The following is a 14,547-nucleotide window of genomic DNA, read 5'->3' as shown; positions in this document are numbered from 1 at the left end:
TTCCACTAAAGGGAGCCATGGGGAGATGGGAGCCAGTAGCAGGGACCCCCAACCACCCCCCGCAAAGGAAGCCACCCGGCCTTACCACCTACTTACCTGGAAGCGGGGGGTGCTGACTGGGAAGACAGAGAGGGCGACCTCACGCTCGCCCAGCTCCACTGCCCGATGCGGCTGCAGGATGCAGAGGGTTGGCCAGGGGCAAAAGGCCTTGTCCACTGGGCCCCTCAGGATTGGCCTCCAGAGCCGGAAAGGGGCAGGGCTTGGATGGGAGGGGCCAAAGTGCTGAGGGCACAGCCAGCCCAGGAGGCGCCCCTTCCACACAGCTCATCCTAGAGGTTCCTCGCACTGCCCTGCGCCCATCCCCTGCCCAGCAGGAGGCACTGTCCACTGTCTGATGCCCCTCTGTTCCTCCCCCGCCAGGAAACCAAAGCGCCACCAGGCCTTCAGCCAGGCTAGAAATCAGGTGGCCGCCAGCCCAGAGTCCACTGTGAGCCGGGGAGACCCAGAAAGGGAGTGTGTGCACATGGGAGGCTGTCCCTCCCCAGAGCAAAGGTCCCCCTGCCTCAGCCAGATTCCCAGATCCTCCCCCTTCCCTCCTCCCCAAGCACAGTCCCCAGGGGTGGGGTGCAGACAGCAGGTTCACCCCCAAATTCCCAGGAAAGAATAAAGAGGAAATAAGTTCAGCAGGACAGCAGCAAGAACTGAGGTTAGAGAGAAGGAAGAACTTTCCAGTGCAGAAAGAACCGGCAGCCAAGGACCGGCATGGGTTTCTTCCATTCCAAGCTCTCTGTCAAAGAAAGCGACGTGGGCCGTGGGGATGGTGAGGCTGCAGATGGGCCTGCCCCTGTGGTGTCCTGGCCCCCAGCACAAGGCATAGATTCTAGTGGGGAAACAGAGCCCCTCCCAGCACAGGCAGCAGAGCAGTGGGGATGGAGGTGGGGGCTAGGCAAGGCTCAGGACGAGGTCAGATTTTGAGTTGGACCCAAAGTCATCCTGTCAGCAAGATCCAAACTCCAGTCTTGGCCCAAGACCATACTCAGCTTTCAGGCCAGACCTAAGCTCAGACTGTGAACCAGAACAAAATACTCCAGCCCCCATCAGCAAGCCCATGAGAAAATGCAGACACAAGGGGCCACCAGACACCCAGGCTGCTGGAGTCTCGGGGATCCCCCCTAGCAGGCAGCGGGGAGGAAGGGTTATGCGCCTGTCCTTGGAGTAGGGGAGGGGTGAGTCCACGTGTGACGCTGTGGCAGTGGCTGTGGCCGTGGCGGGACTCAGGACGGTGACTGGCGTTTTAGCAGGTTAGCGTGAGAGGTGAGAGGAAGCTGTGGAGGCACAGGCAGAGAGAGAGCTGTGAGAAGTGGGGGGCAGCCCCGTTACCTTCCGTGTAGGGCCCAGGGCTGAGCCCCTGGGGGGCCCCAGGTCCTGGGGGGACAGCAAGGTGGGGATCAGCTGGCGGCGGGGCGTGGGGGGAAGGGAAGACACTGAGCTTCTCTCAAACACCTGGGGAGCAGAAGGTGGGGACAGGTTTGGAGGAGGGGGGTACCAGGGAGGATGGGAGTGCTGGCCTGTGGCCCCGGCACCCTTGGGGAGGGTGGCCTGGGATGGCATCAGGCCCCCAGCCTCACCCCTTGCTCCCTTGCTATGGCCACCAGCCCTCTCTGGCCTCATTTGGTCACCTCCTCCAGAGGCCCTGGTAGTCCAGGTCTCTGGCACTGGGGCTGGGGGTGGCTGAGAACACTTGAGTGCGGTGACTGACACCACGGGGAGAGTGGAGGCATGAGGCGTGAGTCTCAGAGCTCTGCCCTCAGAATACTCAAGCACGGGGGGCTCAAGCATGAGCTGATCTTGGAACACTCGGGGCTGGGGGTCTCCAAACTCGGTGATCTCAGATTCTTCGGGTGTGGGGCTTTCAGAGTGCAGGAAGTCTGCAGATACTTGGGGGACTCAGGGACTACAATTTAAAAACTCAAACCTGCAAGGAGAGAAGACTTTAGACCCCCACCCCTCATTTCACAGTGAAGAAATGGAGGCAAGAAGGCTGGGGTCTGAACAGCCAGTGCTCCATGGGGAGCCCCAGAGCCCATCCTCCACCTCATGTCACCTGGCCTGGGGGCAGCCTGGCAGGGAAGGGGGTCTGGCTGAGGCCTCAGGGGCCAGGCGGGTCCTGACCCACCTCCAGCTCTGCGATGATGCGATCCTCATCGTCCTCGTCCTTGATGGCCGAGGCCATGATGGGTGGTGTGGAGGCCGGGCGGGCCACCTCGGACACTGCCCGGCGCAGCTTCACTTGGGGCTTCTGCACCTCCAGCTCCTCGGACTCGGCCTTCTGCAAGGCCCGGGACCCCTGTCAGGGCCAGGCTCTGCCTCCCTTCAGCACCAGCTCACCTCACCCATCTCCCATCCACCCAGCTTCTCGTCTGCTACTTCTGCTGTCCCCTGCCAGGGTGTCCCCCAACGGGCAGGGGCCCGGCATGAAAGTAAGGCAAATACATATACCCAGGGTCCCAAACTAGCACAACAAAGTCACCACCGGCCACCCCCTCTTTCCTTCCACGTCCTCTGAGAAAGGGGTCTCTTTCCCACCCCAAAGGGTCTGCAGAAGTCATCTGAGGCTTCATCCCAACTCAGTCCCAGGGCCCTCTGTCCAAGGCGGGATGGTACCTTGATGAAAGCCGAGTCCTTCTTGCTGGTGACCACCACCTCTCCAGTGCGTGTGGTGGTCAGGCCGTGAGAGGAGGGGAAACTCCGGCGGGGAGGGGGCGGTGGGGGCGACTTGGAGGGCTTCTCTGTGCGGTATCGGGGCACTGTCAACTCATCTGCAGGCACCAAGGGGCTGGGGGTCAGAGGGCCTGCAATCCTGGAGTCAGTGCACTGCATCTAACTCGAAGGGGATAAACCTTGCCTCTTCCTCCAGGGAGGACCAGGAGGAGGTGAGGGGAAAGCCTGGGGGCAAGAACACAGGGCCCTCCTCCTCTTCCTCCTGCACTCCAGCCCCAGCCCTGGCCCTCTCCTGACAGCACCCACTCTTCCGACTCCAAGGGTGGTCTGTGGACCAGCAGCACCGGCAGCACCTGGAAGCTTGTCAGAACTGCTGCTCGGGCCCCACCCCCGGGCTGCTAAACCAGAATCCCAGGGTGATGGACCACATTCAAGCTGGAGAGGCACTGCTCTAACCCCCTCCTTCCCCTGGCCCCTCACCCTTGCTCAGCTCTCCTCCAAGGATCCTGGCCCCTCCCACTGGGCTCTCCTTTCCCTGAATTTGTCCTCCAGCCCTGTTCCCAGGTAACCTGCGGAGAGGTCACTCTCACCGTGCCATTCCCCTGCCTTTGATCCTGCAGTGGCTCCCCATCACCCAAACCATGTCCAAGCTCCTTAGGCTAGCACCTCTGCACCTGCCACGTTTTCAGTCTCAGTTCTGCCTGCTGCACCCCGGCTTAGACCCTGTTCAGGCCACGCCACACACACCTCCAGGGGTTTGCACGTGCTGTTCCTCACCCTGGAGTGCCCTCTCTCACTGGCTAGGGAAGTGCCCCACTCATTTGCAAGACTTCAGCGAAAAGTCACCTCATTTTTTGTTTTAAAGAGGGGGAAAGGTGGAGGTGGAGTGGGGTGGGGGGTTTGAAAAGCCACCTCTTTTAGGAAGGCTTCCTGCCCTCGCAGGGCCTCTGCCAGGACTGCACAGCACCGGCACTCACCTCTGCTATTCCATTTAGCACCTGTATGCTGGTTCTGTCTACACACTAGGCATGGCCCGGCACAGATTACTTAATCATTTTGAGCCTGTCTCCTCATCTGTAAAATGGGACTAGCTACTGTATCTGCCTCCTGGGCTTGTTATAAAATCACAAGGACGAATACATTAAAAGCACTGGAACAGTTCTTACCAGAGTAAGTGCTTGATAAATACAAATGTCAGTATTATTTCCCTCACTAAATTTTGAGCTCCTTGAAAGCAAGCCCTGTCTTATTTCCATATCTCCAGCACCCAGCACACAGTAGGTGCTTAACAAATATGCACTGAAGGAATGAATAAAATGAAGGAATGATGACTGCCACTTCTAGTCTGGACTTCTGCCTCCCCTGCGACCGTGACTTAAGCTGGGGGGCGGAGCATGGAACGGTGTCAGTTTCAGCACCGAGCCCGCCCTCAGCACAGCCTGGTTCCGTGGCATGCGCCCAGCCACATCGTGGCGGATAACTCTGCCTGGACTTGCTCATCCTCCCTGCCTGGTCCTCTCAGTGGCTCCCTTCCCAGGACAGTGGGAAAAGCCTGGGATGAAGTCAGCTTGCCCTGTCCTTCTGGGTCTCGGTCTCCCTTTAGTGGTGAGACAGGGACTCCCTTGTCTGGCAGCCGAACCACAATGATCTTGATGCCCCAGTGCTGCCCGTCAGCCTGAGCTCCCAAGGAGGGCACTCCCCCACAGTGGGCTCCCCACCATCCCTACTGCTCCCCATACCTGAGCCTCTCCTCCCGCTCGGCTCTGTTCGGGGGGCTGCCTTCTGGCCGTGGGGGGCCTTGGGGGGCTTGTGGTCTGGAGTGGGGGCTGGGCCTGGATGGGCCTTGCTGGCACAGTCCAGGTCAGGGATGGCCTTGAGCAGTTCTGCCTGTGTCTCTTCCAGCAGCCGGTTGATGTCCTTGGCACTGTACTGGGTCAGGGCCGCCCGCTTCTCCTCCCAGTCTCGCTCTGCAGCCTTAGGAGGGGGCCAGGAGTCAGGACTGAGGTAGCTCTCCTGCTCCAGGACCTCTGGGGCCTCAGCCTCCTCCCCACAGCCATACAGGCAGGGAATAGAAAAGGAAGCCTCCTATTTGATCCCACCTCCAGGAGGACCCTTTGACTTCACGTGGGTATCACATGCCATCCCCATGGGTTAGGAATGCCACCTTCATTATATACTACATTTGTGATAAACTTAGACCTATTTCTGGGCATTCTATTGTTTCTTTGACTACAAAGTCTATTCTTAGGCAAACATCATACTGCTTTAATTATTGCAGCTTTATAATATGCTTTCTGTCTAGCAGGACTAACGTTACCCTCATTATGCTTCTTAGACTTCCATGAGGGCACTGGCCCTCCTCCCCCAAGGAAAAAGACCCACATGATTGGCACTCCTCACCCTAGGAAGGATGGTGGTAAGAATGTGTGAACCTGGCTCAGGGCACCACCCACAATCCCTGGCCCCAGCACCTCAACAGACACAGCCTTGTCCACACTTCTCTTGCCAGGAGTGTCCAGCCCTTTGGTGGGGTTGCTCCCTTTGGGAGTAAGAGAGGCTCCTTCAGCTGGCCCGCTCAGCTCGTGCAGGTTCAGTGGGGAGCTGGGGGGTGGCATTTCGAAGTCCATGCTCTTGTTGAAGTCAGTCTCTGCCGTCACCTTCTTGGGGGACTGACTCAGGAGGTTGTTCGGGGGTGGCCACACACCCTCATCCACTTGCCTGAGGTTGGGAGAGTTGGGAGCAGCTGTGAGCCCAGCAGGTGGCGGCCCTTCTGCGGGAAGGCTGGCCTGAGGGAGATGGGGTGGGAGGCAGGCTCCGGGATGCTGCAGGAGAGGTGGAGGGCCTGGGGAGGAGTGACCGCCCCCGAATAAGAGGAAGCTGAGTCTACAGCATGCAGGGGTCACCGGGCGGAGCTGAGGTGCCAGTCCGTCGGCACGCCAGTGACCTTCGGGGGAGTTGGGGTAAGGGTTCAGTCTGACATATGGGTCTGGGCAGGGTGTGTGATCCCATGGGAAATTAGAGGTCAGGGACAGAATGACCTTCGGATCTGGGCCAGTGTGTCCGTGACCCCGCGGCAGCGCTTGAGGAGCCCGTCCAGGCGCTGAGGCTCCTCCTTTAGGAACTTCACCGCCTCCACCTCCACACGCAGCACCACCCGCATCTTGCTCTGCAGGCCTGGGAAGTGAGCTAAGGAGACAGGAAGGCGTGAGCCGGGGCCAGAGGGAGCCCTGCTGACTGGGAGGAGAGGATGGTGGTGGGAGTACGGCAGACTCCCCCAGCAGACTCCCCCGCCCTGGACCTCGCACAGTGTTCGCAGGCCCCAGACCCACCCTTGAGTTCCGTCAGAGTCTCCCCGAGCTGCTTCAGCACCAGCGCCTTCTCCTCCAGCTCAGGGCCGGGCACCAGCCGGTGGTTGTGGGACACGTCCCTCTGGATCTTCTCCACCGATTTCTCCAGGTCACTGCAGTCACAGAGAGACCCTCTCAGCCCTTTTGGTCTGAGATGCCAGCCTAGCCTCCTGAAATTGGGCAGCTGGAAAGAAATCAGGCCACCAGTGGATCAAAATTAAAAGCAGGAGGCCAGGCATGGTGGTCATGGCTGTAATCCCAGCACTTTGGGAGGCTGAGACAGGCCGATCACTTGAGCCCAGGAGTTCAAGACCAGCCTGGGCAACATAGGGAGACCTCGTCTCTATTAAAAAATAAAATAACTAGCTGGGCGTAGTGGCAGGTGCCTGTAGTCTCAGCTACTTGGGAGGCTAAGGCAGGGGGATCGCTTGAGCCCAGGAGGTGGAGCCTGCAGTGAGCCATGATTGTGCCACTCCACTCTAGCCTGAGTGACAGAGGGAGACCTTGTCTCAAAAACAAACAAACGTAAAAGCCAGCCACCAGGCCACATACTCAAGCAAAACCTGCAATGCCAAATCTCAGGGATGAGGAGACTTCAGAAGCGCTCCCTAAGAGGTGCCCTGCTCCATCTGCCCCCCTTGGAAGCTTTGATCCTCAGCAATATCTGCCCAGGTATCTCTCATTGTAACTTGCATCCCCTGATTCTATTCTGCCAAGGAAGCAGAGATAACTTGGTTGCTTTTCGGAGAACTGGAGGCAGCAGCACATGGCCCTGGGGAGGTCTCTTGTCTCAGGGGAAACTGCCATGTCCGTTGCCCTTCTCCCAAATGATCCAGCCACATGGCCTCTTTCCTGAGGGCCAAAGCTGCTTTAGCTTTTCAGCTGGCATATGCTGAACTTGTTTCATTTAAGACCCTATATTCCTCTAAAATATAAATCAGACCAGGTCATCACTCCTGCCATTGAACCCTAAATGGATCCTATCATCCTGAGGATAACATCCAAACTTTTCAATGCAACCAAGAAGAGCAGGAAGGTGGTAGTTGAAAACTTGGCTCTAGGCTGGGCACAGTGGCTCGCGTCTATAATCCCAGCACTTTGGGAGGCCGAGGTGGGTGGATCACCTGAGGTCGGGAGTTTGACACCAGCCTGGCCATGATGGTAAAACCCCAACTCTACTAAAAATACAAAAATTAGCCGGGCATGGTGGCAGGCACCTGTAAGCCCAGCTACTCAGGAGGTTGAGGCAGAGAATTGCTTGAACCTGGAAGGCAGAGGATACAGTGAGCAGAGATCACGCCACTGCACTCCAGCCTGGGAGACAGAGCAAGACTCTGTCTCAAAAAAAAAAAAAAAGAGAAAGAAAGAAAACTTGGCTCTAGAGTCAGAATGATCCAGCTCCTATCCTAGCTCTGCCCTTCCCAGAGGAGAGAGCTTCAGCGAGTTAAGTAATATCTCTGGACCTCAATCTCCTTGTCTAAAAAATAGGGATGGCAAGAGTTCCCCAGCAGGCAGTGGCTCATGCCTATAACCCCAGCACTTTGGGAGGCCGAGGTGGGTGGATCACCTGAGGTCAGGCGTTCAAGACCAGCCTGGCCAACATGGTGAAACCCCGTCTCTACTAAATATACAAAAATTAGCCAGCCATGGTGGCATGAGCCTGTAATCCCAGCTACTCGGGAGGCTAAGGCAGGAGAATCACTTGGACCCGGGAGGCAGAGGTTGGGGTGAGCTGAGATCATGCCACTGCACTCCAGCCTGGGCAACAGAGTGAGACTCATCTCAAAAAAAAAAAAAAGAAAAAAAAGAGTTTCCCTTTCATGGGGGCGAATGCAGATGGGAAAGCAGGCTGCAAGGGCTCAGTGCCTGGGAGCTGCTCTAGCTTTCTGTGCCGCTGTCCCCCGTCCCATCTGGCTTCTGCTTAGAGCCCTTCAGAACTGCTCTGAGGTCCAGCCGGGCACAGGGGCTCATGCCTGTAATCCCAGCACTTGGGGAGGCTGAGGCCACTGCACTCCAGCCTGGGCAACAAAAGTGAAACTCCATCTCAAAAAAAAAAAAAAACAGAACGCTCTGAGCTCTGAGGTCCTACATGTGCTGCCCTCTCTGGCTCTTTATTTTCTCTGCCTAGAACATTCCATTCACCCATACACATACATGCACACACACATGTGCTAACTCCCGGTGGTCCTCAGGTCTCAATGGGAAGCTCTCCTCCAATCCCTCCCCTTGCGGTTGTTGGGTCTGCTTCCTGCCCTCCGAACCTCTGAAGCTCCTGTTGGCTGGGTTGTGCAACCTTCTGGACTACTAACCCCAGGCTGGCAAGGACCGTGTCTTCCAGATACAGCTTGTTTCTAGCACCTGGCATGGTGCCGGGTGTAGAGTAGATGTCTGGGAAATAATTGTGGAATGAATGAACAAGGGAGAGAAGGAACTGCTGCCCAGGTAGGTCATCTCAGTTCGGTACTTGAGTCGCTGACATCCCTGACCCACATTTGGGACTTTATGTACATTTCTGTCAAATCCCATCTGTTGGATTTCAGCTCAATCTGGGTGCCAACAACTTTTGAATTTCAGTTCTACCATCCAACAGATTTGCTCCCCCTTAAAGCTCTGTGTCATCAGCAAGTCTTATCAGCATGCCTTACACGTCTTCATCCAACTAGCAGGGGAAAAGACAGACTAGGTTGGAGTCAAGGGCAAAACTTGTGACTCAACAGCACTACCAGTTAAAGAGCTATCCTGTATTTATGCACTTACTGTATGCCAGGTGGTGCCACACTCAGCCCTTGGCTTTCATTACTTTAATCCTGGAGGTGGGAACAGTTATTATCTCCAGCTTACACAGGGACAAACAGTGGCTTAGATCCTGACTACATATCCCAGCCTCCCTTGTGGTGATAAGTGGCCATTTAACTGAAGTCTACCCAATGGAAGGTGAGTGGGAGGGGCACATGCTGCTTCCAGACCTGGCCCACAAAAACCTCCATGTAAGCTCCTCCACGCTCCTTTCGCCTTTTTTGTTGGTTGGAAACTTTCTGGGTGATCTTGGAAAACACATGTTGATGATGGCAGAACCTCCATCAGCCTGGGTCCCTGAATGACTGCATGGAGAAGAGCCACCCCGCGAACCCACCCAATACTGTTCCATGAGAAAGATATGTTTATTACTTTTGAATTATTAAACAATTTGAGAGCTTATTCGTTAGAGCAAGCTACCCTAATTAATTAGCTATCCTAACTAAAGCTTTGGCATAAAAAAAAAAGGAAAAAAGATATTCAAAGACTTTCACTAGTCAAAGGTCACACAGCTATTTTGTGGCAAAGCAGGATCTACTCACATCTGACTTCAGCCATCGGTTCTGCCACATCTCATTTCCACACTAGACTAACATCACCCACGCCGCTCCCAATCCATACGCTGTCCTAGCCCAGCCCTCGCTCTACCAAATGGGTAAGAAAAAGTCCCCTGCTCATATGTGTGACATCTGACTGGTCCAGGCTGTGCCAGTTTTATAAAATGGTCTCTCCCAAACATTACTCACAGGGGAAAGAGACTTTCATTTAAAGGATTCAAATAAGCCTTCAGGAGGTGACAACACTGCAACTCCCAGGTAGGAGGAACTAGGCTTCCCTTAAGCTCCACCCGCACCTTGATCTTCTGATCATCCAATCTGCCAAAGTTTCAGGGCCTCTAACCTGGGCAAGCTCTGCAAATGAGTCCCTGACCAGCTAGTCTGGACACTGGATTAAAACGCGGCTGGGCTTTTCAAACCCAGGTTTAGTCTTGGAGGGGTCAAGAGGGGAGAGTCAAGACGGAACCAGCTAAATAATTTATGGGACCCCAAGCAAAATGAAAATGTTACCTCTAGTTTAAAAAAGATTAGGAATTTCAAGATGGCAACAGCAGAGCATTACACCAAGCATGGGGCCCTTCCAAGCACAGAGCCCTGCATGACTACACAGATGGCATACCTACAAAGCTGGCCCTGGGTTAGGCAAAGGTAGATTCCAGGACCTAAAAGGTTTCAGTCAGCAAAGACTACCCCTAAAGGCAACGTCCACACAGACCTTAAGTGCTGGGCTAGATGGACAGGTGAGTGAGCCAAGCTGAATGAACAGAACCAGTTTTAACTTCCAGCAAGTTGCCAGGAAAGAGGAAGGGGCATAGCAAATTGGAGCAAGAGTAAGCATACAGGGGCTATGGCCAGAGTGTGGGGCAGGGGGGCTGCAGGGTTAAAGCCTGGGGAGGCTAAGGGAGCTGGGCAGGGAGGGCCTTCATGGCCAGGTTGGAGCCCAGTATCTGCCCAACCCAGAAGAGGCAGGAGCCCCCTTTCAGGAGGATGGAGAATCCTGCCAGAAGCAGTACTGCAGATCCCAAGCTCTCTCAAGTAAACAGTCTGAATAATGGGTTTGATGATGGGGCAGGAGGTGGGGAGTCTGTTCCTGGGTAACCAAGGCCCTCAGGGAGCCAAGGACCAAACACTTACAATGACGATAGCATAAATCTGTCCTTTCATATCTCCTGCCTCTGTGCTTGTAGATCTCCTTTAATTTCCCTTTAATGTCTTGGTGAAGTTCCTTTTGAAAATTCCAACCCCCCTCCTCTGGGCTGAATGAAAAGGGACAAGGAACGGATAGAAAATCTGGGGAAATAGAATTCCCTAGATGAGGAGAGATGGCACCTGCCAGTCTGCTTGGAGATCTGGCTGGAGTTGTCACTAAGTTGTCACACCTAGAATGATGGGGTGGCTGCCCTTGGCTTATGTCCCCATGAGGTGGCCCCTTACCCTATTTCAGCCACATGGTGTCATGGGAATCACTGCCCTGGGCCTTGCTGAAATGCACATGTACCATTAGGCTACGTGGGCCCCAGCCTGAGGAGCAGTGACCCATCTCAAGGAGCCCCTTGCAAGAGGCTCATTTATGACTTGGTGAGGAAGCTGGGTTCCAAGGGCAGCCTCTCCTGGCTCCCGGAGTCGCTGGCCAGTACAACTCAACCCCTTGTTGAAAAGAGGCAAAAAGCTTAATGCTGGGTACAGATGAGGACACTGGGGCACAGACAGGGGCAGGAACTGCCCTGATCACTCCATCCCTCAGTGCTGGCACTGGACTCCAGATCCCCTAGTGCCCCGTGTCACCAAGAGGGGGCCCACAGGAAGGAGCAGGGGGCCCGGGTCTCAGATCTCTATCACTGGTTAGGGAAAGCAGGGTGGGAGTGCTCACTCCCTGAATGGACACCGAAAGGCAGCGTCTCCCTTCAAAGGTGCCAGACAATGAAATCTTTGGCCAGACAGCCATTTGCTAAATTTGGATCAGAAGACTGTCTTCTGTTAACCCCTCCATGTCTAAGCACGCGGAGGCGGAGTGTTCGCAATTCCTCTTTCTTTCTGAAAACACTACAGCCCTGTTCCAGCCGCACTAGGAAGGAAGCTGGGTTTTCCTTGGCTATATCTGGACTCCGAGATCAGGGAATCAGGATCGTCAATGGTGGCTGGTCAGCGCCAGGCTGGAGCAGTGGTGGCACCTGAACGCTCCACCTGAACACACTACCCGAGGGTCACTGTGCACGGTTACAGGCCAGAATGAAAGTAGGCAGAGGGCAGAGGAAAATCAGGCAGCTGGCCACATGACAGGGAAGCTGCAGGCCGCAGGAAGCCTGCGTGTGGATCAATATGAAGCAAGACCATAGCAAAAGCAGGCATCAAGCCAGAAAAAAGGAATCAGGAATAATGCCAGACGGTCAAAGGTCTGTGGGTCACAGATAAATCAGGCCAGAGGAGAATGAAATCAGGCTTCAGAACAGACCAACGTCACCTGTGACTCAGAAGGAAGGGAGCTGCGCCTCCCAGGGAAACCAGGTTGCGGGTCACTCCGGCCGCACCCCCACCCCTCCCTCCTCCGCCGGCCCTGCCTCACTTGAGCTGCTGGGTAATGAGCTCCTCGTCGTTGAGATAGCGCAGCCTCTCCTCCTCCACCAGGGTGCGCTGGCGCTGCAGCGGGTCCTCCTGCCGCCGCGCAGCCTCCGACACGCGCATGCTCAGCTCTGTCTCCGTGCGCTTCAGCAGCGCGCGCACCGACTCCTGGTTCTGTAGCTGCGGGACGCACGGACGGATGGACCCGGGTGGGGGGAGCGGAGGCGCGCGGCAGGGGAAGGGCCGGGAGAAGGCCGGTAGAGGACTGCCCAATGCTGCAGGGCAGGGCTCTGCAGAAGATGCAGCTGCTTGCCTCCGCCTCGGGCAGCAGCGAAGGGGTGGGATGGCGAAGGGCAGGGGCAGAGGGCTAAGTTCTGGGGAAGAACAGAGGCAGTAGGAGAATGGATGGAGATTGTGGAGCGAGGAGTGTTAAAATAGGCCATGCAAAAGGGCAGCTGCATGACTGTGGCCTCGAGCAGCAGTGAGGGGGTGGTATTGCAGCGGGGGGAGGGCAAGGTTAAGTTCTGGGGAATATGAGGCAGGAGAAGGGGGTAGGGATATTTGCAGGACAGGGTGTGCCCCTATGTAGGGCCCCGCCGACAGTGCGGGCCCCATGGCTGTGGCTTCCATCATTCCTGAATGGGGACGGGACTGGAATGAAGGACTCAAGCGTTGGCGTTTGATAGAGTTTCCATGGCTGGGACAGGAAGACTAAGTTAACGATTGATCCAACCGGGTTGCAAGCCTGAATGGCGGGGTGGGCGAGATCTTACCCGTTGCCCAGATGGCAATTTTCTGCCCCCTCCCCAGCCTGTCTCTGCTCATTATCCTCACCTGACGGGCCCTGGGCCCGCTTGAGGAGCGGACACGGCAATGCCAAGCTCCTGACAGGTGGGACCATCTGCCAGGCAGGGCGAGGGAGGCTGTCGGGGCTCAGGAGGGAGGAGCCGAGGGGACTTAGGGGAAGGGTTCTTGCTGCATGAAAGGGATGCAGGGCAGGAAGGAACTGGAACTGCCCCGAGGGATACTGACGAGGGAGGGGGCTCAGTGGGTGACTGGGGCTCCAGGAGGGCTATGGGGACTCAGGGAAGGAGAAGGAGGGCTCAATGAGGGGGACACGGGCGAGGGATAGGGGTTTGGTGAGGGGAGCGGAGGTTCAGCGAGGGGGCGGAAGCTCAAGAAAGGGGAAGGGGAGAAAGGGTTCGGAGAGAGACCAGTGAGCGGCGAAGGACTCGGGCGTGGGAGCTCTGGGGAAAGGATAAGGGAGTAGGGGATGGGGCGGGACTTGTGGGATGGAACTTCGACCAGTAGGTGGGCTTTGGTGGGGCGGGGCCCGGGACGGGGCGGTACCTGGAGCTTGCGCAACTGCTGGAGCTGGCCGCGCAGGTCACTGGCGCTGTTCTGCAGGCCTCTCAGGTGCAGCTGCATCTGCAGCCGGCTAACGGCGGTAGGCTGCCCTGCGGGAGTGCTGCCGGCCGAGGGCGGGGGCGGGCCGGACACCGGGGTGGCCCCGCTGCTCCGGCCGCCTGACCCGCAAGCTGCAGAGAAGAACCACGAGGATGGGAGAAAATGAACAAATTGTAAGCCTGGGAAGGACTGGAGCAAGGTCCTCCCTACTCTTCGACCCCACACAGTAGCCAGAGAAGTCCATGGCTCTGACTACCTGCCCCAAGGCCCTAAGGGTGGGGACCAAAGTGCCCGGGCAAAGACCTCTTGGGCTAAGTGACCACTCCTGTATTCATTGAAAGCCCAGTGATGTAGCTATTGCTTAATCCCCACTTTATAGATTGGAAAACAGACTCCGAGGGAACAAGGTTGGGGGAAGGGGAGAGTCACTCACGTGCTGAGGGGGTGGCTGCTCCATTGGAGCCTTCAATCTTCTCACTGTGGCACAGGGAAAAAAGATAGGCATCAGGGGGTCCAGGCCAGCCCCAGACCTTCAGAGCTGGGTGGGACCTTAGATGTCATCTCCTCCAGCTTTCTGATCTCAAGATGGAGTCCCAGAGAAGGGAAGGGACTCACCCAGGGTCACCCTGTGAGACACTGGCAGAGCCGATGCCCATTTCCCCTTCCTCCTGCTCCACCCCCAGGCCCTGGCAGTGGTGTCGGGAAAGGGGCCTCACCTGGGGGTCTCAGGCTCAGAGCCTCGGAGTAAGGCGCTCTGCACTAGGCCTGTGAGGCTGGCAATCTGCTTCTCCATGGCCTCCATGCGCTCCCTGGAAAGGAAGAGGGTCTGAGCAACCTCGCCTTGGCATAGGGTCCCTCCTGCCCAGCCCCCCATTCCTAAGATTGGTGACCAGAAGAAACACCTTCCCATCCCTGGCTGCCCACACACAGACAACTCAAAGGGCCCCAATGCCTAAGGATCAAGCCCACAGCCCCCCACCTCACCTTTCACTCCCTCCCTCAAGGCTGCACGCTGATCTCTCCATGCCTGGCAGTGCTTTCCCCTGCCTGCTCTGCTTTTCTCCTGACCTCCTCCTGACGGGTGGGACCATCTGCCAGGCAGGGTGGGGGAAGACTATCGGGGCTCAGGAGGGAGACTCCCGAAACCATTCCACAGACCC

General features: G+C 56.6%; 1 protein-coding gene across 4 annotated transcripts in view; it reads right to left on the bottom strand.

Moving 5' to 3' along the window:
• The window catches only part of SRCIN1 (SRC kinase signaling inhibitor 1), a 71,084-nt gene that overhangs the window by 12,922 nt on the left and 43,615 nt on the right, over positions 1–14,547 (bottom strand). For all 4 annotated transcript variants that reach the window (XM_012451908.3, XM_064367471.1, XM_064367473.1 and 1 more), the window contains 10 exons: positions 14,104–14,196; positions 13,821–13,864; positions 13,331–13,518; positions 11,985–12,160; positions 6,051–6,181; positions 5,760–5,907; positions 5,193–5,439; positions 4,461–4,695; positions 2,665–2,819; positions 2,177–2,329 (listed from right to left, as the gene is read on the bottom strand). In XM_012451908.3, the coding sequence (XP_012307331.3) occupies positions 2,177–2,329; positions 2,665–2,819; positions 4,461–4,695; positions 5,193–5,439; positions 5,760–5,907; positions 6,051–6,181; positions 11,985–12,160; positions 13,331–13,518; positions 13,821–13,864; positions 14,104–14,196 (1,570 nt within the window). The remainder of the gene's footprint in view (positions 1–2,176; positions 2,330–2,664; positions 2,820–4,460; positions 4,696–5,192; positions 5,440–5,759; positions 5,908–6,050; positions 6,182–11,984; positions 12,161–13,330; positions 13,519–13,820; positions 13,865–14,103; positions 14,197–14,547) is intronic.

This window comes from Aotus nancymaae, unplaced genomic scaffold, assembly GCF_030222135.1.
Source record: "Aotus nancymaae isolate 86718 unplaced genomic scaffold, 86718_ANA_hifiasm-v0.15.2.pri h1tg000072l, whole genome shotgun sequence".
In the NCBI taxonomy this organism is placed as follows: Eukaryota; Metazoa; Chordata; class Mammalia; order Primates; family Aotidae; genus Aotus; species Aotus nancymaae.
The sequence above is the reverse complement of the archived record's forward strand: the minus strand, read 5'-3'. Positions and strand labels throughout refer to the sequence as shown.